General features: G+C 45.4%; 1 protein-coding gene across 1 annotated transcript; it reads right to left on the bottom strand.

Annotated features, from left to right (window-relative positions):
• Positions 1 to 442: 442 nt before the first annotated feature.
• On the bottom strand, positions 443 to 2203 carry her7 (hairy and enhancer of split related-7). The gene is made up of 3 exons (XM_017686224.2): positions 2113 to 2203; positions 1334 to 1423; positions 443 to 949 (listed from the first exon to the last, which is right to left on the bottom strand). The coding sequence occupies exons 1-3, from the start codon at positions 2185 to 2187 to the stop codon at positions 443 to 445; spliced, it is 672 nt and encodes a 223-aa protein (XP_017541713.2). The 5' UTR covers positions 2188 to 2203.
• Between the last annotated feature and the right edge of the window lie 22207 nt (positions 2204 to 24410).

The raw sequence follows: 24410 nt of genomic DNA on the forward strand, positions 1-24410 counted from the left end.
AACGGAATGCATTTATTTGCGCCTTCAGCATAAACAACTATACATCTCAGAGGAGGACAATAAAAAGCAAGGAAAGGTGAATAAATTAATGTGCAAAATAGATAAATATCACCAAAGCAGTACCAGCAGCTACAGTACAGATCAGTGGAGAAGCGAAGTGTAGAAAAATACAACAATCTCAAAGCGTTTATCATCATCTATACATTATTTACACTTTTATACAGTTATGCAGCCCCATCGCCCCGTCGGTGTATGTCTGTGTTCTGAACACTAAATAAATGCTTTGCTCCTCTATTTCTATTGAAATTCCCTTTTGGGATCAATAAACTTTCTTATCTTGGAATTTTTTTACTGTTTATATTTGATCGGAGATGAAAAACTGCATAATAATATTACACAAGCCTCAGATTTTGGTTTACGAGTCCATCTATGAGTCCAGATCTCAAGGCCACGGCCTCCACACCCACTGCCGGACGTTGGCTTGCTGATCCGAGGCAGGCTGTGAAGTGGCGTCTGCGTTTCCGTGGTGATGGACGAGGCCGCTGGGCCGTGTGTGTTGTGAGGGGACACTGTACGGGTGTGTGTTTCTTCTCGCAGACTCAAGTCCTTGCGTGCAGGCCACGGGAAGCTGGTTCTTCTTCTGAGGAACGTTGGTTCCGGGCGAGATCCTGACCCAGGTTGGCGCAGCGCCTGCCTTTGGCACGTGGGGGTGGCTCAGGTGTTGGTACAGAGTCGTGGACAAGGAACCCTGAAGGCCCCGAGATTCCTCCTCCGTCTGCAGAAAGCGAGCAGCTTCGTGTAAACACGCAGAAAAGCCGTCCATGAACTGCCTCCCCTCCGAACCCTCGTCACAGGCCTGGTTCTTCTTGGCCTGGGTCATGGAGGTCTGCAGGAAGAGCACAGTGTGCTCCAGAATCTCAGCTTTCTCCACTCGCCTCTGAGTCGCTGCCTGGAAAAGGACACCAGAAGGGTTTAGACTTTGAGAACTTCAAGATACATCAAGATATTGTGAAAATATTCCAACATATTTAAAGATAAATAGGACACTGAGATGCTCTGAGATCATTTGAGACGCTTTGAGACAGCACTATAACAGACTAAAGTAATACCATGGAGAGGAGCTCCTCAATTAAATTCAACTTAATTCTACTTTGTTATCTTTGTTCTTAGACCTTTACCTATATGTACTAACAATGCATCCCTTGTGTATTAAATCTCATATGTATGCAAGTCTCTATGTATGATAAATGAAGGAATGTCTGGTTGTTTCGGTTGTTTTTCCCCACCGAGTCGGGACAACCAGGATTAAGAGGGAAAAGTTCTCGTATCTCACCTCAGGACCTTGGAGGAGCAAAACCCTCAGACTCTCCAAACTTCTGTTCATCCTCTCTCGCCTTCGCCGCTCTACCTGAGGCTTTAGCAGCTGTGGGGGAATCAGAGGTGAGAGGAAAGTCAGCGGGGGGCCAGACCTGTGACTTTCTGCAAGCCTTTAACTCCCACACGTTTACACGCACTCGTTTAGCATCACAAAAACGTCGACGCAGATACAAGAAAACCGAAGACTCATGAGCTGAAAGCGGCTGATCCAACGAAATGCTTTAGTTTTACTCCGTTTTCTGAGACTCGGCAAGCTTATCAGAGCTGTGGTCACTGTTTTTACTTCCATATTCACAGTAAAAAAAGATGGTTTTTTTATGGGTTCTTTAGTGAAGGAACCAGGACTTCTGTGACTGTACAGAACGATTTCCATGCTTAAACGGTTCTTTGTTTGGTGAGGTGGTTCTTCAAATTGTTGTAGAAGGTTGCACGTAAAGCCTGTTTGAAAAGGGTTCTTCTGTTGTTACAAGCTTGACACTGTAACTATAGCAGAACCCTTTTTGGTGCTATTTAGAACAACATTCTCCATTAATATGAAGAACCGTTTCTCCACGCGAAGAACCATTTAAGCGCAGAAAGCCACTATAACTCGTGGTTCCAAACGAGACCGCTGCATTTGCTGAAGAACCCTAGTAGAACCACCTTTTTTTAATGTGTACAGTCGGCGTAAGTGGTTCCGTGTGCCATAGCTGGTTAAGAGTGAGCAGTTCTGAGAATAATCCGTGATAATCTTACCTTTCTCTCCATTTTCAGTCTCTCAGTGTCCTCCAGGTTACTCATCGCTGGTGAATTCCACACGTCACTAGTCATTGGTGGTCAAATAGTCCAGAACAGTGGTCAGTCGTTGAGGTTTCAGAGGTGTGTTCTGCTCTGAGGGGCCTGCACAGGCTTTTTAAAGGCTTAGGAGTTGGTGATGCCACTGGCCACACCCACAGCCGGTCCCACTGACCAATCAAGGGCCCAGACATTATGCAGTGTGTTTTCAATGGAAAGGCTAACAGATCCTTTAATAACGGCAGCAAAGCAAAGACAGAGGAGTCTAAACATGCACTAAAGTCAAGTTGGTGGTACTTTGGTGAAATAAAGGTTGAGGTAAAAGTGCAAAAAGTGCAAACAACGGCTAAAATAAAAGAGCTGCAGAACTTCAGTGGAACTTCTCTCTCCATCCAGCATCTAGAAGCCCCAGAATGAACTGTTAGACTCTGTTCTTCTCTTTTTCTGGGTTCTTTTGGTCTAAAATAACTACAGTAACGTGGTGAAGCTCCACAGTGAGAGGAGGTGAACCGGCACAGCAGAGTCACATCAAACCCCAGAATAAGAGAATACATTCGAAAATATGCTCCATTTAAATTGTGCTGAAGTGCCTAGAACTGAAGACCTCGATGGAACTTCATCATCATAAAGAACTTCACTGGGCTGAGTAGAGCTTCAAAGGGGAATTCCTCTGATTTTTCAGAATTCATTGTAGTCAGAGGGATTCAGAGGGTTTGGTGTGAAGTGGTTCAGACGCCTTTACAGTGGTGGTGATGGGAACCAGACGTCGCCATGACTACAACACAGATATAGACACTTTATTTACCATCCAGAACCACCAGAGAACCTACACGAGTCTTCTGAGCTTATATGGAATGTTGATGATGGAAAACAGTGGAAAATCTGGAATAATGAGTTTTCTTTGGGGACTATTTTGCCGCACAGCGCCCTGCATGTCTCCCTCCACCATGAATGGAGTTGAAGTTCTCTAAACTCTCATAAAACAGCGTCTCAGTCATCAGGCAGTGAATTCAGAACCAGTTCATGTAGGAACTTTCTGTAGGAGCTTTTAGAGGGACGTCTGGTTCCCATCACCACCACTGTGAACGGTTCTGACTCTTAGTTTATCTAGAACACACCCAACCGCTCAGAACGGCTTTATCTTAATCATTTATTCAGAATTTTGGAAAATCGGTGGAGTTCCCCTGTAAGCTGCATCTAACACATTCAGTTGCGTCTTCCTGGGAAAATGCAGAGATCAAAGCGGGCCGCGCGCTTCGGCACGCGCTCTCTGCCACTCCGACTTCCGTGGGCACGTGTGTGGAAGGTGTTAATGGCCCTCGCGCCGCGTGAAGGGACCAGAAGGCGCGCGCGCTTTAAACTCAGAGCACGAGGAGCGCAGAGTTCAAATTAACTGGGCTCGTGCTGGTCTCAGTTAGCTGCTGGACTTTCACTGGACTCAAAGTTTAAAGCCACGGGGGTGGGGGGGGGGGGGGGGGGTGTATCTAGAACCTTTAGAATGAGGTGGCCCAGAGACTTCAGCTGCGCTCTTAAGAAACGTGGTTCTTCAAGGGTTCTTTAGCAAAGAAAATGTACATCTAAAGCACCAAAATGGGTTCAAACAAGACTGTATACAGCAGCAGAACCCTGTTTGGTGCTACAGAGAACCCTTGTAGGAAAGGTTATGTGTAGAACCATCTGCAGCTCGTTCTACATCAGTCCGAAGAACCGTTTCACAGTGCAAGGAACCCTGTTATCACGCAAAGGGTTCCTTGCGTGTTCAAGGTTCTATATAGAACCATTTAATTCATATAGAACCCTTGTAGAACCATCCTTTTTACGTGTGTGGGGTGGCACAAAAACGCTAAATAAGATAGCTGCTTTATTAATATTATCGCACGTTTATATTAATAATGTTATACTGTATTAAGGCTTGACTAAAGAACCTTTACTAAGGAACCCTTGAAGAACCTCTTTTAAGAGCGTCTGCTCTAGTGACGTAACACTGACTTGATTGATTCTACACAGAACCTTTTGGAAAATGGTTCCGCTTAACACCAAAAAGGGTTCTTCTAGGGTTTCCATCCAGACCTCATAACAGTAGCAGAACCCTTCTGGTGTCAGACAGAACCCTTTTCAGAAGGGTTCTGTAGGGAACCACAGACAACACCAGAAGAACCATGTCACCATTCAGCCGTGCACGTTTCTTTGAGCGCGCGTGGTTCAGTTGTCTTCACCCAAGGAACCCTTGGAGAACCATCTTTTTATACCAATCGCTCGCGCGCCCGTAGGAGCTGATTACGTAACAACCTCGAACTGATTCAGCGGAGCTGAGCGCTCCGGAGGCGCGCGGAGCCCGCGAGATCACCAGCGTACCGCTTTTACGCAGGAGACGTTCCCGCGCGCCTCCGCACGTGTACGAACGCTTTGCGTTGTCAAATCAAAGCTCCCTCATTTGCATACGAACACGGCCTCGCGCCGCTGCTCCCCTTCTGAAGTCGGCGACGGAGGCGCGATGGCACGCGCTGAGCGCAGCGGGGCAGCGCCACAAAAAAAAGGTGCGAGCACGCGCCGCCTCATGCCTACCCCCCCCCACCACCACCACAGGCAGACAGACCCCTCATCTCATCAGGGGGCCAATGTAGAGACCCCCCCCCCAATACCCCAAGATCTACGAGGATCTAGTAAAGACAATGGTTCCACTTAGAACCATGAGTTCTATTTAGGACCGTTTCATCCGTAAATGGTTCTTTGAGGGTGACGTGGTTCTACAGATTGACGGACACCCCCCCCCCCACCCCGGGTCTTTCTTGGTCCCCTCATTCTAAAAGCTCTAGCTAATCCCCTGAGAAGCGTTCTGCAGACTCCAAACTCCACGAAAGATCCAAACACATGCAAATGCTGGAGATCAAAGCGAATGGCACGCGCTGGACGCAAGAACGAGACTGGGAGGTGTGAAATGGGGACTTGTGGGCGCGTGTGAGGTGTGAACTGGTGGGGGACTTAAAGGGGGGGGGGGCAATTCTCCCATATGTCTGTTTACCAGGTTTAATACCAGAGGTGGAAAATTCAGGTCCAGAAAATTAAAATTCCTTCCCAGGATTTTGTTCCAACAGCCTGGCTTCTCCGGTTAGATCAAACCGCCAGCAGAGCTGTCCAGGCAGTTGGAACAAAATCCTGGGAAGGAGTTTTAACTTTCTGGACCTGAATTTTACACCTCTGTTTAATACAGCAGCTAGCCCCGCCCACACAATCCAATTGGCCAATCAGCGTTGGAAGCGGATACATCCTCCGCTCACTGAGCTACAGCAGCGGTCGCTTTAGTCTAATCTGCTGGGACTACTTTTTTGGCGGAAGGAATAATAATAATAATAATAATAATAATAACAATAGTAGAATGGTCCTTCAAGGGCTCTTTAGTGTAGACAGTGGTACGTGCATGGTGAAATGGTTCTTCGGATTGATGGAGAACGTTTTGTATATGCATCTATATTGCACTGAAAAAGGGTTCTGCTATTGTGTTTGGTGTCCAGTTTGTGTACAACAGCAGAACCCTGCTTGGTGCTATATAGAGCTATATAGAGAGTGTTCTCCCTCAATGTGAAGAACCATTTAACCATGAATGTAAACATGAAGATGGTTCTTTGAGTGTTGAGTGTTCTATACAGGACCATTCTCTTTACTAAAGAACCATTGAGGAACTGTCCTTTTATTGTTTTTGATTATTTTTTGGAACGGTTCTGTCGGTTTCTTCCCAATTTCGTCGTTTCCAGTCCAACCCACCAGTTCAGCCTTCCCCAGTCGCACGAGACCACCAGCGCTTGGAGGGTGGAGGAAAGACAAGATCCTTTGAGTCCTGTGAGGCTCCACCGCGTCTTTCTGAACCACTGTTAACAGAACGTCACTGGACAGCAGAACGTGCTCAGAGGAGAACCACTAACAAGTTTTAAGCTTGCATATTAGCTAGCTACACATTTGAAAATGAGGGTTCTTCAAGGGTTCCTTAGTGAACAAAACGGTTCTATATTGAACCACGAACATTCAAAGAACCCGCTGCATTATTAAAGCGTTCTTTGCATCATGAAATGGTTCTTCAGACGGGTGGAGAACAGTTTTTAGATGAATCTATATCTATAAAGCCTTTTTGAAAAGGATTCTAGTTGGCATGTTCTATTGTTTCAAGCTTGTCGTCTTAAGAATAAAAGATGGTGCTAGATGGAACCCTTTTCAATAAGGTTCTGTATAGACCTGTCTACAGTACATTCTCCATCAACCTGAAGAAGAACCACTTAATGATGCAAAGAACCATGCAAAGGGTTCTTGGAGTGTTCATGGATCTGTATAGAACCATTTTTTTACTAAAGTACCCTTGAAGCACCATCTTTTTAAAGAATGTGTAGCACAACCCTTTTGGGTGCTATACAGAACCCTTTTCAAAAAGGTTCTACGTAAAAACATCTATAGCAGTTTCTCCATCAATCTAAAGAACCCTTTAATCTCACAAAGGGCTTTTTGAGTTGTCATAGCTCAACATAGAACTATATTCTTTAGTAAAGAACCCTCAAAGAACCATCTGTTTTAAGACTGTATGGGTTCTATTTGGCACCTTTATTCCTAAGCATGTATATTTTCCCGTTAACTAGTCAACAAGCAAGCTTGTGCTCGTCCCGCGTGTTTCTATCTGAGCATAATTTGGCAAAAATTCAAATTTACAGTTTTTCTCCTTTCATTTCAAACGTCTGTGACCAGCCCAGACATGTGTGGTTGCTGTATTAGCCCTGTAGAACCAGCGGAACCAGCAGAAATAGTCTGGGCTGAGAAAAAATCTGTATGCTTCTCAATTCTAAGGAATTTCCAAGGGCAAGTTCACATGTTCTAAGTCACTTCTCCTTCTGGGTCACAGGAGCCATTCCCAGCGGTCATTGGGCGGAAGGCAGGATACACCCTTGAAAGGCCGCCAGCCCATCACAGGGCAGGCAGACACATTCACTCACACCTAGGGGCAATTTAGCATGTCGAATTGTCCCGACTGTGGGAGGAAACCCCTGGAGACGCGGGGAGAACATGCAAGCTCCACACAGAAAGAACCCTGGTCACCCAGCCGGGGAATCAAACCCAGGCCCTATCTTGCCCTAGGGCAGGTTCACTCCTACTGAAAAATCTTTCGTCTCTTGTCCGTCACCTACGTGTGAGGGAGGTGGTGCACACTTCTGGACGGCGAGGACGTGTTGAACGGGGTCGTTGGGGCTGAGGTGTGTCAGTTCTCACTAATGACGGAGAGAACAGGCCGAGAAGTCGGTTCCCAGGCAAACACTGCTGCTGCTGACACCTAGTTGGTGGGACTGGGTTCTGTCCATAACACACGACAGGCCAAACGAATGGACGCAGGTTTAAAAATAGGCAGTTTGCCAACAGCCAACCAAATACTGTGACTGATAGAAGAGACATGTAACAAGTAGCACATACCTGTGGCCCCTGGAGACCCCTGGGGCCCTGAGCAACTGCTTATGCAAGAGCTGGTGCTGATCAAGGCCCCACAGAGTCTCCAACTGAGCTTCTGTTTATATATAAGCTTTAGCCCAACAGCTCCTGAGCACCCCCTCCGTAGAATCTCCATCACCATCATAACGTGCTCTTCATTTATTGACTTCAGTGAAGAACCCCTGGAGGGATCAAGGGATTAAGGGATCAAGGGATCAGGGGACGGAGCGAGCATCACTGTAAACCTCAGAGCTTAATAAGAAAACTGTTTCAAATCAACACAACAGGTTAAAAACACTGAAAACACACACTAATCACACTGAAGTCTATCTGGACGGGCGTCTTCTCAAGCCGTGCTGGTTTGTGGTGCGCGGTGTCTGCTTCTCCCAGCATAATAACATGCAGAGAGTTAGGATTGGGGTGGGGTGTTTAGGATGGGGTGGGGTTACTATCAGAATCAGATCAGAATCCCCTTATTTTGCTAAGTATGCACTCATTTCTCTGAAGGACTAATAACCCTAAAGTTAACCCTCTGTTTCATGGTGTTGCCGTACGGCAACAATTCCTTTATCTCAATTTTACTTAGAAGCAGTGATATAAAATCTGGCTTTTCCTATTTAATTGTGGAAAAAGCGCCTTTTACTTTGAAAGGACAAATGTTTTAAGACATCACATGACCAGGAATTCTTATTATGATGTTGTGATTACCATATACTCCAAATACCAACTGAAACTGCGTTATTTTACAATAGCAGTAAATATTGGGTCGTACGTTTCACTAAGTATCAGTTGGATTTGTTTGGTCTCGTTTTTTAAGAAAAAGGATGATTTTAGAGAAAGAATAGATTTTATGGTGGCGTTTTTTAATTTTTTATTTTATGGTGCTATGTGAACGATTGTGCATTGTTACCATATCGCTGCTGTCAGAAGAAAACCTCGTATCTCCAAAATAGTAACTTTACAGGAGAAGGAAAAAACACACTTCATTTTCAATGTAAGTCAATGGAGCCAGAATTTTGACATTTTGAGCAATTTCTTTTAGGCCACTCATCATAAACTTTTTAAAACTGGCTTGTTCGAAGCTCCATATACTGAGGAGCACATTGCGTGTTGTTTCGGTCAGATTGCTTCATCCTAGAGAGAGTTACTACAGAACATTCAGGGCCTCTTTCAAGCGAATCGCCCTGTATATATGCACGCTTTTAATATTTCCATTATTTAAGCAATTTTAAATAACATAAAATAACATATTAAAACATTTTAATGATGTTTGAGTACTAATTCATGCAGTAGAGGGTTGATACATACACCCTTAAAAAATATGCTTCCTTCAGTGAAGAAAATGGCTCTGTATAGAACCATGAACAGTTAAAGAACCCTTTGCGTGATTGAATAGTTCTTTGCATTCTTAAAGGTTCTTCACACTGATGGAGAAGGCGCTGTAGATGGTTGTATGTAGCAACGAAAAGGGTTCTGCTATTATTAAGATGACAAGCTTGCAACAATAGAAGAACCATTTTGGTGCTACATAGAACCCTTTTCAATGGTGTCCTATATAGAACCATCTTCAGCACTTTCTCCATGGTGTCCTATATAGAACCATTTCATGCTACAAAGAACCCTTTGAGCATGCAAAGGATTCTTTGGGTGTTCGTGGCACTACACAGAACTGTTTTCCTTACTAAAGAATCCTTGAAGAACCGTCGTTTTAAGTGTGTAGAATAGAAGAATAGAGGGTCAGTGTGAAAGGAGAGAATGAGATTAGATGAAACTGGGTTTGCACACTGTGGAATTAGACCCATCCGTGCAGTGAAACACCCACATAGATGCACACTAGTGAACACACACACTAGGGGGCAGTGAGCGCACTTGCCCAGAGCGGTGGGCAGCCCTATCCACGGCGCCCGGGGAGCAGTTGGGGGTTAGGGGTCTTGCTCAAGGACACCTCAGTCATGGACTGTCGGCCGAGGGAATCGAACTGGCGACCTTCCGGTCACAGGGCCAGTTCCCTGACCTCCGGTTCCTGTACTCGGTTGATGATGTACTGCATGTTTACATGTGTGATAAGAAGGCGTGGTCTGATTCCTATTCCAAAAGCACCCTCTGCAGGATCTCCGCCACCTTCCGTCACCTATGGTCATGTTCATTCATTGATTTCAGTGAAGTGCAGTAGATGCACCAGTGGAGGGATCAAGGGATCAAGGGGCTGAGTGAGCATCTCCGTAAACCTCAGAACTCAACAAGAAAACACTGCGGTCTGATTTAATCTCCGTTTCAAAACGACAAAAGTGTAGAACCAATGAACTTCTCCACCTGTACACGACAAAGCATGCCTTAAATGATACAGAACATGTACGTTGTGTGAAAGTTCTTCAATTGTTCTCCATACTCACTAAAAAGGTTCCTATACTGCACAACCCCAGTTTGGCAAGAAGTCAAATTTACATAGTTTTGGTCCTCATTCCAAACATCTTAGACCAGCCGAGACACGTTTAAGATTAGATTACGTCGGCCCAGAGGATCAAACCAGTGACCTTCTGGTCACAAAGCTGGTTCACTAATGTCCAGCCCATGACTGCCCCCAGCCATGAGCTGTTTGGCTGCTGTATTAGTCTTGTAGCATGAATAGAACCAGTGGAAAAACTCTGGGCTAAATGGAAGTCTGTATGTTTTTAAATTCTAAGGAATTTCCAAAGGCAAGCTCATTCCTATTGAAAAATCTTTCATCTCTTTGTCCGTCACCTACGTGTGAGGGAGGTGGTGCACACTTCTGGACGGTGAGGATGTGTTGAACGGGGTCGTTGGGGCTGAGGTGTTTCAGTTCTCACTGACAATGGAGAGAACAGGCCGGGAAGTCGGTTCCCAGGCAAACACTGCTGCTGCTGCTGACACCTACTTGGTGGGAGTGGGTTCTGTCCATAACACACGACAGGCCAAATGTACACAGGTCTTAAACATAATCAGTTTAACCAACACACGTCAAAACTGTTACACTGCTCACTGGTGTCCAGCTGGGCTTATTTGACCTCAGTAGGTAATAAAAACCACCAGAGATTCACCAGAGAAGTCTAGATCATTGCGATCACTGTTGTGTTTGGCTTTCTCACTAAACACAACAGGTTACTGTACCTGTGTTTATTTTATTTTTATTTTAATGTCTAACCGTTTATTCCATGTGCCAAAAGGGCGCCGGCTACCAGCAGTACTGCCAATAGGGGGCGCTGAACCACTCAGTCTCAGTGGGCATGAGTGAGATGTGCCAGACAGGTCATAAGGACAGTGTCACTCTTGGAGAAGTGAGCGTGCTCACACTTCAAACAGGGCGGCAGGAGCTTTCCCACAAGGCCAGTTATAAACAGCAAACTCAAATGGTTTACCTACATTTTTACAAGAGATGGTTCTTCAAGGGTTCTTTAGTAAACGCAAGGGAAACCTTTTTCTGTATCGCACCAAAATTGGTTCTGCTATTGTTACCGCATCAAGAACCCATTGTGTGCTATATAAAACCACTTTTAAGAAGGTTCCATAGAACCAAATGCAACATTCCTTAGCAAAGCCTATGGTTTCTATTCAGAACCACACGTTCTATACGGAACTGATTCATGCTAGATTGATGGACTGATGGAGGAAGTGTTCTGTGTAGAACCTTTTCAAAAGTGTTCAATCGTCTGGCTTCACACGCTTATGAACTTGAGTGACATCCCATTCTTAATCCATAGGCTTTAATATGATGTCGGCCCACCCTTTGCAGCTATAACAGCTTGAAAATGGTTCTGTGTAGCAATAAAAAGGGTTCTGGTGTTGTGTACAAGCTTGGCCTCACAATAGAGGAACCCTTTTTGGTGCTATATAGAACCATATACAGTACTTTCTCCATCAGTCTGGAGAACCACTTGCAAAGAACCATTTAAGCATTAAACAGTTACATACATATATATGAAACTCGTGGTTCTAAACAGAACCATTCCATTTATTAAAAGAACCCTTGCAGAACCATCTTTTTAAGAGTGGAGGAGAGAAACTGGCCACAAAGTAAGAGCACTCCCAGTCCACATCATTACACTCATCTAGTTTGACTCATAAAACATAAGCGATTCATTCGTTTACATTTAATATTAGAATTTTATTTGTTTGTTTGTTTGTTTATATTAAAATGTTTCCATGTTTATTTGAGTAAAAGGACAAACTGGCCATCATGCCAAAGCCTGGTCAGATCACAGTGGTAGTAAACAGGGCATCCCATGAGCCGATTCCATTCTCCTGTCAGCAGGGGGCGCTGGGGCGCGCTGAACAGGCGACCTCAGCCATTCCCACGCTTTCACGGCGCGTTCGGCGTTAACGAGACGTGTCAAAAACACCATAATGAGGATGGATCAGCACTTAGGGGCGCGCCCTTCTGCTCGCGCTTCTCACGGGACAGCGCGAGCTTTCCCACGAGAACCCACAGGTCAGCTGGACGGTCTGAAAATGACCACTAAAACCGACAGCTTTTACTTCACTCTAACACTGTCAGAAACAAAAAAGCCTAAAGAACCTTTTGAACGTTCTAAACAGAACCATTGCCTTTACTAAAGAACCATCGAAGAACCAAGTGCTTTGAATTCACTCTTAGACTGTCAGAAAAGAAGGTTCTGTGCAGGTACGTTATCGCTCACCGGTGCACGTTCTTTAGTGGTTCTAGACAGTGGTTCTATTTATTTCTATTGCTTGGTGAAATGCTTCTTCAGGCAGGTGGAGAATGTGCTGTATGTGGTTCTATGTAGCACCAAAAAGGGTTCTGTCATTGTTTCGATGTCAAGCTTGTAAGAACCCTTTTTGGTGCTACATAGAACCACATACAGCACATTCTCCATCAACCTTAATGGAACCACGAACACCCAAACAACCGCTGTACACACACCACACACACACACACACACACACACACACACACACACACACACACACACCCCCTCACACACTTACATACACCCTCACACACTTACCTACACCCTCACACACTTACCTACACCCTCACACACTTACCTACACCCACACACACTTACATACACCCTCACACACTTACATACACCCTCACACACTTACCTACACCCTCACACACTTACCTACACCCACACACACTTACATACACCCTCACACACTTACATACACCCTCACACACTTACATACACCCTCACACACTTACCTACACCCACACACACTTACATACACCCTCACACACTTACATACACCCTCACACACTTACCTACACCCTCACACACTTACCTACACCCTCACACACTTACCTACACCCACACACACTTACATACACCCTCACACACTTACATACACCCTCACACACTTACCTACACCCTCACACACTTACCTACACCCTCACACACTTACCTACACCCACACACACTTACATACACCCTCACACACTTACATACACCCTCACACACTTACCTACACCCTCACACACTTACCTACACCCACACACACTTACATACACCCTCACACACTTACATACACCCTCACACACTTACCTACACCCTCACACACTTACCTACACCCACACACACTTACATACACCCTCACACACTTACATACACCCTCACACACTTACATACACCCACACACACTTACATACACCCTCACACACTTACCTACACCCTCACACACTTCCATACACCCACACACACTTCCATACACCCTCACACACTTACATACACCCTCGCACACTTACATACACCCACACACACTTACATACACCCACACACACTTACCTACACCCTCACACACTTACCTACACTCACACACACTTACATACACCCTCACACACTTACATACACCCTCACACACTTACCTACACCCTCACACACTTACCTACACTCACACACACTTACCTACACCCTCACACACTTACATACACCCTCACACACTTACATACACCCACACACACTTACATACACCCTCACACACTTACCTACACCCTCACACACTTACCTACACCCTCACACACTTACATACACCCACACACACTTACATACACCCTCACACACTTACCTACACCCTCACACACTTACCTACACCCTCACACACTTACCTACACCCACACACACTTACATACACCCACACACACTTACATACACCCTCACACACTTACCTACACCCTCACACACTTACCTACACCCACACACACTTACATACACCCTCACACACTTACCTACACCCTCACACACTTACATACACCCTCACACACTTACATACACCCACACACACTTACCTACACCCACACACACTTACATACACCCTCACACACTTACCTACACCCTCACACACTTACCTACACCCACACACACTTACATACACCCTCACACACTTACCTACACCCTCACACACTTACATACACCCTCACACACTTACATACACCCACACACACTTACCTACACCCACACACACTTACATACACCCTCACACACTTACCTACACCCACACACACTTACATACACCCTCACACACTTACCTACACCCTCACACACTTACCTACACCCACACACACTTACATACACCCTCACACACTTACCTACACCCTCACACACTTACATACACCTTCACACACTTACCTACACCCACACACACTTACATACACCCTCACACACTTACATACACCCTCACACACTATGGAGTTGATATACTGCCAGACGTTTTAAATCAAATAATAAAATCCGCAAGCAAAATGTTGAATATGACAGCTTCCAAAAATATGTGGCAAACATGAATAATTAGGTTAAATCCGAATTAATATTTAAAAATCATTACTACTACATTTTTGCTCTTTCTGATATAAATGTGTTCTTCATTTTTCCAGCCTGACATTGTTTTGGTTCTGAAATTTGTCTTTTGCTTCTGTACATTTTCACGGGGGGGAGGGGCTTAGCCTCACCTGCACTCTCTATTGGTCAGCCGTGTTCGGAAGACCTGTCACTCCCAATCAGCTGACCTATAGAGAGTCCAGGTGAAGCTAAGAACCCACCCCCTCGAAAATGCCCCCAAAACCAGAAACAACAACAAAATGACAAATGATCAGAAAAAATAACTAACAGAAGAAAATGAAAGCAGAGAATGACGGAGTGAGTAAAAGATGCAGAGAAGGAGAGAAAATGAACTCTGATCTCACATCAGTCACATTTTCTGCACATGAGCTTCGTCCTCCAGCCTGAGAGGAGGGTTCGAGCGAATCTGGAGCTCAGAGGGAAAGTTTACAGTAACTTTCCATCCGTGAAAAATTTGTGTTATCGATTTTTTTTCTGGTTTCCTTCGTGGAGATTTGGTCCTGATGGATAAACAGCGCAGAGCTGCAGCGCCATAAACTCATAAAGCCATAACAGCGCTTTAACGCAGCGGTGGACAGCGCGTCATGAGGTCAGGCCCGTGGAAACGGGGCTGTTCTGACCCCCCGCTGACCTCCACACATTTCTGTCGAAGCTTCGACTCTTCAGGACGAAAAACGATCCGGAATTTTTATCAATAACTCAGATTACACCGAACATTCCGCTCATTATGAGTTATGAACATGAACTCACGCGCAGCGTCCAGTCAAGACTAACAGCTGAACTAGACTGACGGTCAGACGCTGAACCCACTCAAGAGACAGAACTCGGTTCTGCTCTCCACCGTAAGAACGAGCTGAGCTCTGAAAAAGTTCGGATGAGTTCTGATCAATAGGAACCCACGCTGAGTGACCGCAGCGCTGCTGGACTAAACTCAGTCCAGACTAAATTCGCTACAAGGGCTTCTAGACTTTCACACGCGGCACTAACTCGTTCAAATCTGGTCGAACTCGTTCGCTTCTGACCGTAAGAACGAGTTGAGTTCTGAAAAAGTTCGGATGAGTTGTGATGAACGTGAGTGGACACTGAGTGACCGCAGCTGTGAGTGAACTGGGTCCGACTGAGCTGCAGAATCTGAACCTCGCTGTGAAAGCGGTTCTGATCTGCCAGAGCTGCTTCACTCTGACCTCCACCGTAAGAACGAGCTGGACCGTGATGTTTGGCTGGCCAGTCGTGCTGAATGTGAGCTGGTCAGGAGTGAAGAGGCCGCTCTGCTCCTCCTGCCGCTCCTCTGGGGGTTGAGGAGCTCTAGAGGAGGATGTCTGATGTGGGAAAGTGTGAAGTGCTCGTGTAAGTCCAGCCTGAGCCGTTAAGCGTTAAGAGCTGGCCGCTCCTCTCATGTCCTTCAGACCGCTGGAGCGCTGATTAATGACCACACCGGTGTCCGTCTCCCCCCGCGGCTCCATCTCTGCGCTAATGGACGGACTCCTGCAGAGCTGGATCTCCAGCACAGGTGTGGAGGGGCGAGCTGAGCACGCTTAGCACCACAGCACCATCAGAGAGGTGTGAGCACGAGCCGCCGGGACTGGACGCTGTTTATTTATTTAGTCTCGGCTTTTGTTGCAGCTTCAGATCTGCTGTGGAGTTTATGGAGGAGCAGCAGGAGGAGGACCATCTGATTCAGCGCGTTACTGTCAGAAATATTGGCTGAACTCCGGAGATTTATTGACACTGTGGTCTGTATAATGAACTGAGGTCGACTGAGATTCACTCGCCTCTAACAACCACCTGGAACACTTGCTGGACTGCGTGCTGATTTTCTGCTGGTCCAGCTGAAGTGCAGGTGCTCCAGAGCCGCCGCTGCTGGAGTTCTTCGTCTGGAATTCCAGTTTTTTAGAAATCGTCCTGATTTTTACTTTAATGCGCTTTAATGAATCTCAGAGTGGAAGAACGTCCAGCGCCAGCCGGCCGGTGACTTCGCGTCTGTTAATAATGAGCGTTTCCTGTTTTTATAGCATCTGTTTTTCGGGAATTCAGTCTGGGTGACTTTCCAGGTTCTCGTGGGAACGCTCGCGCTGTTCTGAGAAAAGTGTGAGCGCGCGCACTTCTGCCAAGTGTAGCTCTGTTCTTATTATGATCTTCTTTACACCAAACGTGCCGCGAGAAGCGGACAAAAGGTGGAGAAACTCCAGCTTCATGGTGGGGGTGGATGAGGCTGACTGGATGATGCCTGTTCAAGCGCCCCCTACTGACCGCACTCATGGTCTGGTTGATGAATTGGACAATCTGTCAGACCACCAGTGCGAAAGTGACGCTGTGAGCTGCTAATGTGATGTTCAAGTCGTTGCGTCACCAATCCTGAATTAAATCCCTACACACTTAAAAAAGACGGTTCTTCAAGCACTGGTTCTATTTGGAACCACAAGCTCTCTATATAGAACCATGTAACACTTAAATGTTCTTTGCCTGGTGAAATGGTTCTTCAGATTCCTGGGAAAATGTGCTGTATATGGTTCTGTGTAGAACACTTTTGAAAATGGTTCTAGCACCAAAAACTGTTCTCTTGTTGTCGCATTGTAACAGTAGCAGAACCCTTTTTGGTGCTACAGAGAACCATTTTTTAAGGTTCTCTACAAAACCATATCCAACACACTCTTAAAAAAGATGGTTCTTCAAGGGTTCTTTAGTAAAAGGCAAAGGTTCTGTATAGAACCATCAACACACAAAGAAACATTGTGCTTAGCACTGGGGGGCGCTTGAGTGCGCAAAACAGGCATCATCCAGTCAGCCTCATCCACCCCCACCATGAAGCTGGAGTTTCTCCACCTTTTGTCCGCTTCTCGCGGCACGTTTGGTGTAAAGAAGATCATAATAAGAACAGAGCTACACTTGGCAGAAGTGCGCGCGCTCACACTTTTCTCAGGACAGCGCGAGCGTTCCCACGAGAACCTGGAAAGTCACCCAGACTGAATTCCCGAAAAACAGATGCTATAAAAACAGGAAACGCTCATTATTAACAGACGCGAAGTCACCGGCCGGCTGGCGCTGGACGTTCTTCCACTCTGAGATTCATTAAAGCGCATTAAAGTAAAAATCAGGACGATTTCTAAAAAACTGGAATTCCAGACGAAGAACTCCAGCAGCGGCGGCTCTGGAGCACCTGCACTTCAGCTGGACCAGCAGAAAATCAGCACGCAGTCCAGCAAGTGTTCCAGGTGGTTGTTAGAGGCGAGTGAATCTCAGTCGACCTCAGTTCATTATACAGACCACAGTGTCAATAAATCTCCGGAGTTCAGCCAATATTTCTGACAGTAACGCGCTGAATCAGATGGTCCTCCTCCTGCTGCTCCTCCATAAACTCCACAGCAGATCCGAAGCTGCAACAAAAGCCGAGACTAAATAAATAAACAGCGTCCAGTCCCGGCGGCTCGTGCTCACACCTCTCTGATGGTGCTGTGGTGCTAAGCGTGCTCAGCTCGCCCCTCCACACCTGTGCTGGAGATCCAGCTCTGCAGGAGTCCGTCCATTAGCGCAGAGATGGAGCCGCGGGGGGAGACGGACACCGGTGTGGTCATTAATCAGCGCTCCAGCGGTCTGAAGGACATGAGAGGAGCGGCCAGCTCTTAACGCTTAACGGCTCAGGCTGGACTTACACGAGCACTTCACACTTTCCCACATCAGACATCCTCCTCTAGAGCTCCTCAACCCCCAGAGGAGCGGCAGGAGGAGCAGAGCGGCCTCTTCACTCCTGACCAGCTCACATTCAGCACGACTGGCCAGCCAAACATCACGGTCCAGCTCGTTCTTACGGTGGAGGTCAGAGTGAAGCAGCTCTGGCAGATCAGAACCGCTTTCACAGCGAGGTTCAGAGTCTGCAGCTCAGTCGGACCCAGTTCACTCACAGCTGCGGTCACTCAGTGTCCACTCACGTTCATCACAACTCATCCGAACTTTTTCAGAGCTCAACTCGTTCTTACGGTCAGAAGCGAACGAGTTCTACCAGATTTGAACGAGTTAGTGCCGCGTGTGAAAGTCTAGAAGCCCTTGTAGCGAATTTAGTCTGGACTGAGTTTAGTCCAGCAGCGCTGCGGTCACTCAGCGTGGGTTCATATTGATCAGAACTCATCCGAACTTTTTCAGAGCTCAGCTCGTTCTTACGGTGGAGAGCAGAACCGAGTTCTGTCTCTTGAGTGGGTTCAGCGTCTGACCGTCAGTCTAGTTCAGCTGTTAGTCTTGACTGGACGCTGCGCGTGAGTTCATGTTTATAACTCATAATGAGCGGAATGTTCGGTGTAATCTGAGTTATTGATAAAAATTCCGGATCGTTTTTCGTCCTCAAGAGTCGAAGCTTCGACAGAAATGTGATGAGGTCAGCGGGGGGTCAGAACAGCCCCGTTTCCACGGGCCTGACCTCATGACGCGCTGTCCACCGCTGCGTTAAAGCGCTGTTATGGCTTTATGAGTTTATGGCGCTGCAGCTCTGCGCTGTTTATCCATCAGGACCAAATCTCCACGAAGTCGGGGGGGGTAGGTTGGGGGTGGAGCGGGGGAGGGGGTAGTTGTCACCCTGACGCGCACACTTTGGCCAGCGATCGTTCCCACGGAAACGTGCCTGAGCACCAGCAGCACGTGTCAAGACGATCAAGGCGCTAAGGAAGGTGTCGCGGGCAAAAGGTGCGCGCTCGAGCTCCCTTTAAGCTTTCCCACGGGACTTTTTTCGGTTTTAATGGGTCCTTTAAAAGAAGGCGCTGGGTGAAAAGGCCAAACTCCACTTGGTCTTTGCAAATGATGCTGATGTGATATCCCTCACTTTGGCATAATCCTGAAATACGAGTTGGAAAACAAACAAATCATGTCCTATTCCAGTTTAATAAAGGAGCATAACTGTGGAGACAGCAGGAATTTTTGGAAATGCTTGGATGCTTGGGAATACAGATCAGGCACTGTATTCAGCATAAATTCCAGAGAAAGTAACTCCATCCATCCACTTTCCAAGCCACTTCTCCCTCTGGGTCGCAGTGTGTGTGTGTGTGTGTGTGTGTGTGTGTGTGTGTGTGAGTGTGTGTGTGTGTGTGGGGGGGGGAGGTGCTGGAGCCTATCCCAGCAGTCATCAGGCAGAAGGCAGGATACACCCTGGACATACATACATACACAATCACTCACACCCAGGGGCAATGTAGCATGTCCAATCGGTCTGACTGCGTGTCTTTGGACTGTGGGAGGAAACCGGAGAACCTGGAGGAACCCACACAGACACGGGGAGAACATGCAGACTGAGGAGACAGAGCTACCCACCACACCACCGTGCCGCCCAGAATGTAAAAGTAATATAAAAGCATCTTTATTCTACAGGACATCTAATCTGTTAACTAGTGACACATGTGGGAATCTCAGAACGCTGTGGCAGGAAGATTTAGGTTGTACCATTGATGACGATGTACGGCTGAGAATTCTGTCAAGCGTGGGCAGAAACATTAGAGAGGCTAAAGGGAGATTCATTCAGTATAAGATCTTACCCAGGTCCTACTGGACACCCTCCAGACTTTAGAGATAGGGCACTGTTGATGATGATTTGTCCTGGAAACGTCATACAGAGAGAGGCACCTGGCAGTGCTCAGTTACATTTCCATTCTGGGGTAAAATTCTTGAAATGTTGGGAAAACGGTTGGGATTTACATGACCTCAGCAACCCCGGCTGGGCCTTAGAACAGAAACTGCTAACGTAACAAATAACGAACTTAATGAAATAAAAGTGGGAATAAATACGTGGGAATATCACATGGTTGTAAGAGCCCTAAAACTTCTGATTTAGAAGAGTGGATTGACCAAACGATTGAAATGGCTAATTATGAAGTTTTGTTGGGGAGAGTTAATGGTGAAGGGAGAGGGAAGAACTTATGGAAGGAATTTGGGAATCACATGCAACTGAACTGAGCGGGCAAAGGACCTGGTATTGTTGCTGTAATTTGTTGTCCTCTGTCTCTTTTGATTTTGTAGTGAATGGCTACTTTACAAGTGGTACATCCGAGTCGTGCTGAACCTGTTGTTGTATATCATTAATAAAAAAATCCGAATTCAAAAATTCCCGTCTAAACGGAACGGCACTGGTCTTTCACTCGCATTTGGCGGGAATTATGCTGATGATGTGATGTTGAAATACCATTAAGGGTGTTTTCATTGCGTCCTGATTCATTTCATTCTGAAATCCACTCGCCTGAAGGTCTTTTCTGTTAAAACACAGCAAATTTCAGGCTTGAAATCTTCGATGCTGAATCTGTTCAGTGATGATCTTACTTCACTTTTGTGTAAAACGTGTATCAGTTGGATTAAAAGTAGTATTAAAGCTTTAATACGCATCATATACTATACTTAATAAAGTATGTTAAATTATTATTAAATTATGTTTTAAAAAATCTAATATTTAAATGATTAAATTACAATTTAAATGAATTAAAATGACAATAAAATGCAGTAAATTATGAGCTACTGGGATGCATTCATTCCACTGCACAACGTCACAGCAAACACGCGATTTTTGTTATTTACTGTTTTGTATTTTGTATTTACTGTTGACACGTTACAGTAAAATGACGACCAGTAGGCGACCAGTAATTTTACGGTGAAATGTTTTCTTCACAGTCTGAACACATTTAATCCACATGATGAATCAAAGTGGACTTAGTATAGTTAGCTAGTGAAGGCTTTCTGGACGGGTCAGGATAAACATCTATCACGGATTGAGAAGTGTGTATTTTTGGAATTATAGCTGGTGGTTCTTCACTGGTTCTTTAGCAAAGAAAATGGTGTGATATAGAACCATGAATACTCCAAGAACCCTTTACATGACTGAACAGTTCTCTGCATGGTAGGACGGTTCTCCAGATTAATGAGAATGTGTTGGATGTGCTCCGAAAAGGGTTCTGCTTTTGTTGCAACGTCAACAGAACCTTTTTTGGTGCTTAATAGAACCATTTTCAAAAAGGTTATATGTAGAAACATCTACAGTACAGTCTGAAGAGCCCTTTCACAATGTGAAGAAACCTTTAAGGATTCTGTTCATGGATCTATATAGAACCATCTTCTTTATTAAAGAACCTTTGAAGAAGCTAGTTGTCTCAGTTCATTTGTAGTCCTACAGAATCTTGTGCCCAAAAAGCTTCCCAGCATTCTTAGCCGTTTTGCTGGTTTCTGTCATTGTTCTTACCTTTCTACAGGTCTCGCTGTCACCAAGCATCGTGCATGGGCCATGAAGTTGCATCAGACCAGCTCCATCCAAGATCTCTGAACATTAGAAATCTGTAGTATCTATAACTCACATATCGCTGTTGTTGGAAGAAAACCTTTCCAAAACGGGAATTTTACAGGAGAAGGAAAAAACCTACTTTACTTTTAATGAAAGTCAATGGAACCAGAATTTTTTCAAAGTCGCTTGTTTTGGTCCATTCTTCATGAAATGACAGCAGTGAATACACTCTCAGAAATAAAGGTACTAGACTGTCTCTGGGTCGGTTCCCCTCTTGTCACTGGAGTGGAACCCTCAAGGCTCCATCTCAGTACCTTTAGTCAGGGAGCATAACTGAACCATAATCCACTGAAATGATCTGTTCTAAGCTGGACTGACTCCACACACCCCGCCTCGCCTCGCTTCCAGGCTTTTACTCTACTGCTCTGTTTTAAAACATTCGGTTATGAAAAGGAACAAACACCAAATTTTCACCTGGAGAAACTGATTTAAGCTCCACCATCAGACCTTAGAACCACTGTAGAACCTCTGAGGGAACATTTGCTTTGTTTGTACCTTGATGGACAAAAAATGTACCTGTGCAGAACCTTCATTTCTGAGAGTGTGGGGTTAGCTGAGCTTTAACTTTACTTATGTTTGCAGGACTTCTCTAGGAAAAAAGGTTCTTCTACTGTTACAAGCTTGACATCATCACAATAGCAGAACCTTTTTGGTGCTACGTGGAACCACATTCTCCATCAATCTGAAGAAGCCACTTCACCATGCAGAGATTTCTTTACCAAAGAACCCTTGAAGAACCATCTTTTTTGAGAGTGTAGAGCCGACTAATGTGAGCTGGTTCAGATCGTCTCACTTTTCCTCCTGGGGTTTTTTTATGGTGATGTGTTTTCTTTCTCAAAACCCGTTGTGTATCCACTCTTACCGGCTCACGCGGGGGCGTGAGCGCTTTGGGGCTCACGCTTCAGCGTGTGAGTGTGTTCATTCTTACACGTTGGCGGCTGCACTGGTATTCATTTCCCACGAGAAACCTTCTCCCACGTTACGGTGGGGAGACACTAAATAACACAAACACTACAGAACGAAGCTCTTCTGTGAAGTTACAGCGTCATAAAAACCTACTGTACACAATGCACAGCATCAATAATGAGTGATATGGTGATATTGTGCTTATTATATTATTACATTTGACTTTCACAGTTAGAAATGAAGGTTCTGTGCAGGTACATCGAGGTACAAACAGCGTAAATGTTCCCTCAAAGGTTCTACGGTGGTTTTAAGGTCTGATGGTGAACCTTAAATCAGTTCCTCCAGGTGAAAAGTTGGTGTTTGTTCCTTTTCATAACCGAATGTTTTAAAACAGAGCAGTAGAGTAAAAGCCTGGAGGCGAGGCGGGGCGGGGTGTGTGGAGTCAGTCCAGCTTAGAACAGATCATTTCAGTGGATTATGGTTCAGTTATGTTCCCTAACTAAAGGCACTGAGATGGAGCCTTGAGGGTCTAGTACCTTTATTTCTGAGAGTGTTGAGTGTTGTGCCATTATAATACTCATTGAAAATGATGGCAATATTAAATGTTTATTCTAGTCATATGTAATTTTATTCAAACTGCTTTATTTTCAATAGTGGTGTGTAGATGAAGGCTGTGGTCCCTCACCTTTCTATGTTCTTTTTCCTATAAATCATAAATAAATCTACTACTACTAATAATAATAATAATACACTTTCATCTGATTTGCTATGACCTGGAGGTCATGACCCCATGCAGGAGTTTGGTGTGAAGGGTTCAGGCCCTCCAGGTTAACAAACTAATAAACCAGCACAAACTGGACCATAAAGACACCAATCATCACCACATACAGCCTTCAGCTAAGCACCAAAATCCTAAAGCAGCCCTGGGTTGGGGGCGGGTGGGCCTGAGGTTACAATGGTATGGCTCAAAATGAGTCTATGACTCGTTTACTTTTTAGCTTCCATGAGGAAGTCCTCGGAGTCCACCAAACCATGCATTTCTCCTGTATTTGCATTTACAAGCCAATGAAAAATAAAAATAATCGATTTAGGCCTCATTTTTGGTTTCCTCTTAATTCAGGTTCACTTACATTCCATAATCTCTTCATAAAGACGGTTCTTCAAGAGTTCCTCGCGAGTAAAGACAGCAGTTCTGTATAAATCCCGCTTTTTGAAATTATTGCATGCTTAAATGGTTCCCCTCATGAGATGGTTCTTCAGTCTGACAGAGAATGTTGTACACGGTTCTATACAGGTGGCACCAAATGGTATTGTGCATGATGTCAAGCTTGTAACAGAAGAAGAACCCTTTTTGGGTGCTATATAGGACCCTATACAATCAATCTGTAGACCTGTTTCACCCTCTAAGCATATGAATATGTTCATGTTTTCATATAGAACCTACTGCCTTTACTCGAGAACCCTTGAAGAACCATTTTCTTATCCATGCAGCTATTGAGCTTCCATTGACCTCCAGCTTGCCGGCTGCACTGCAGGGTAAATGTCTACAGTAGCAGTTTCAGATTGGGGGGGAAATGATTGGTTTATAGGTTTCTTATCTTGGATATTATGGCATGGACTGGGGTGGTGTGGGATGGGGCTAGGGGGGAGGGGTATGGGGGGGCTCAATGTGTGGAGGTGTGTCATTGACACCAATCCCCTAGCCCTCCCCCGCAAACCCAAGGCCTATAAATAAGAGCAGCACCATCACAGCTTTTTTCCACAGAGAACTACAGAGA

The sequence above is a fragment of the Pygocentrus nattereri genome, chromosome 23, assembly GCF_015220715.1.
Source record: "Pygocentrus nattereri isolate fPygNat1 chromosome 23, fPygNat1.pri, whole genome shotgun sequence".
Taxonomy (NCBI): domain Eukaryota; kingdom Metazoa; phylum Chordata; class Actinopteri; order Characiformes; family Serrasalmidae; genus Pygocentrus; species Pygocentrus nattereri.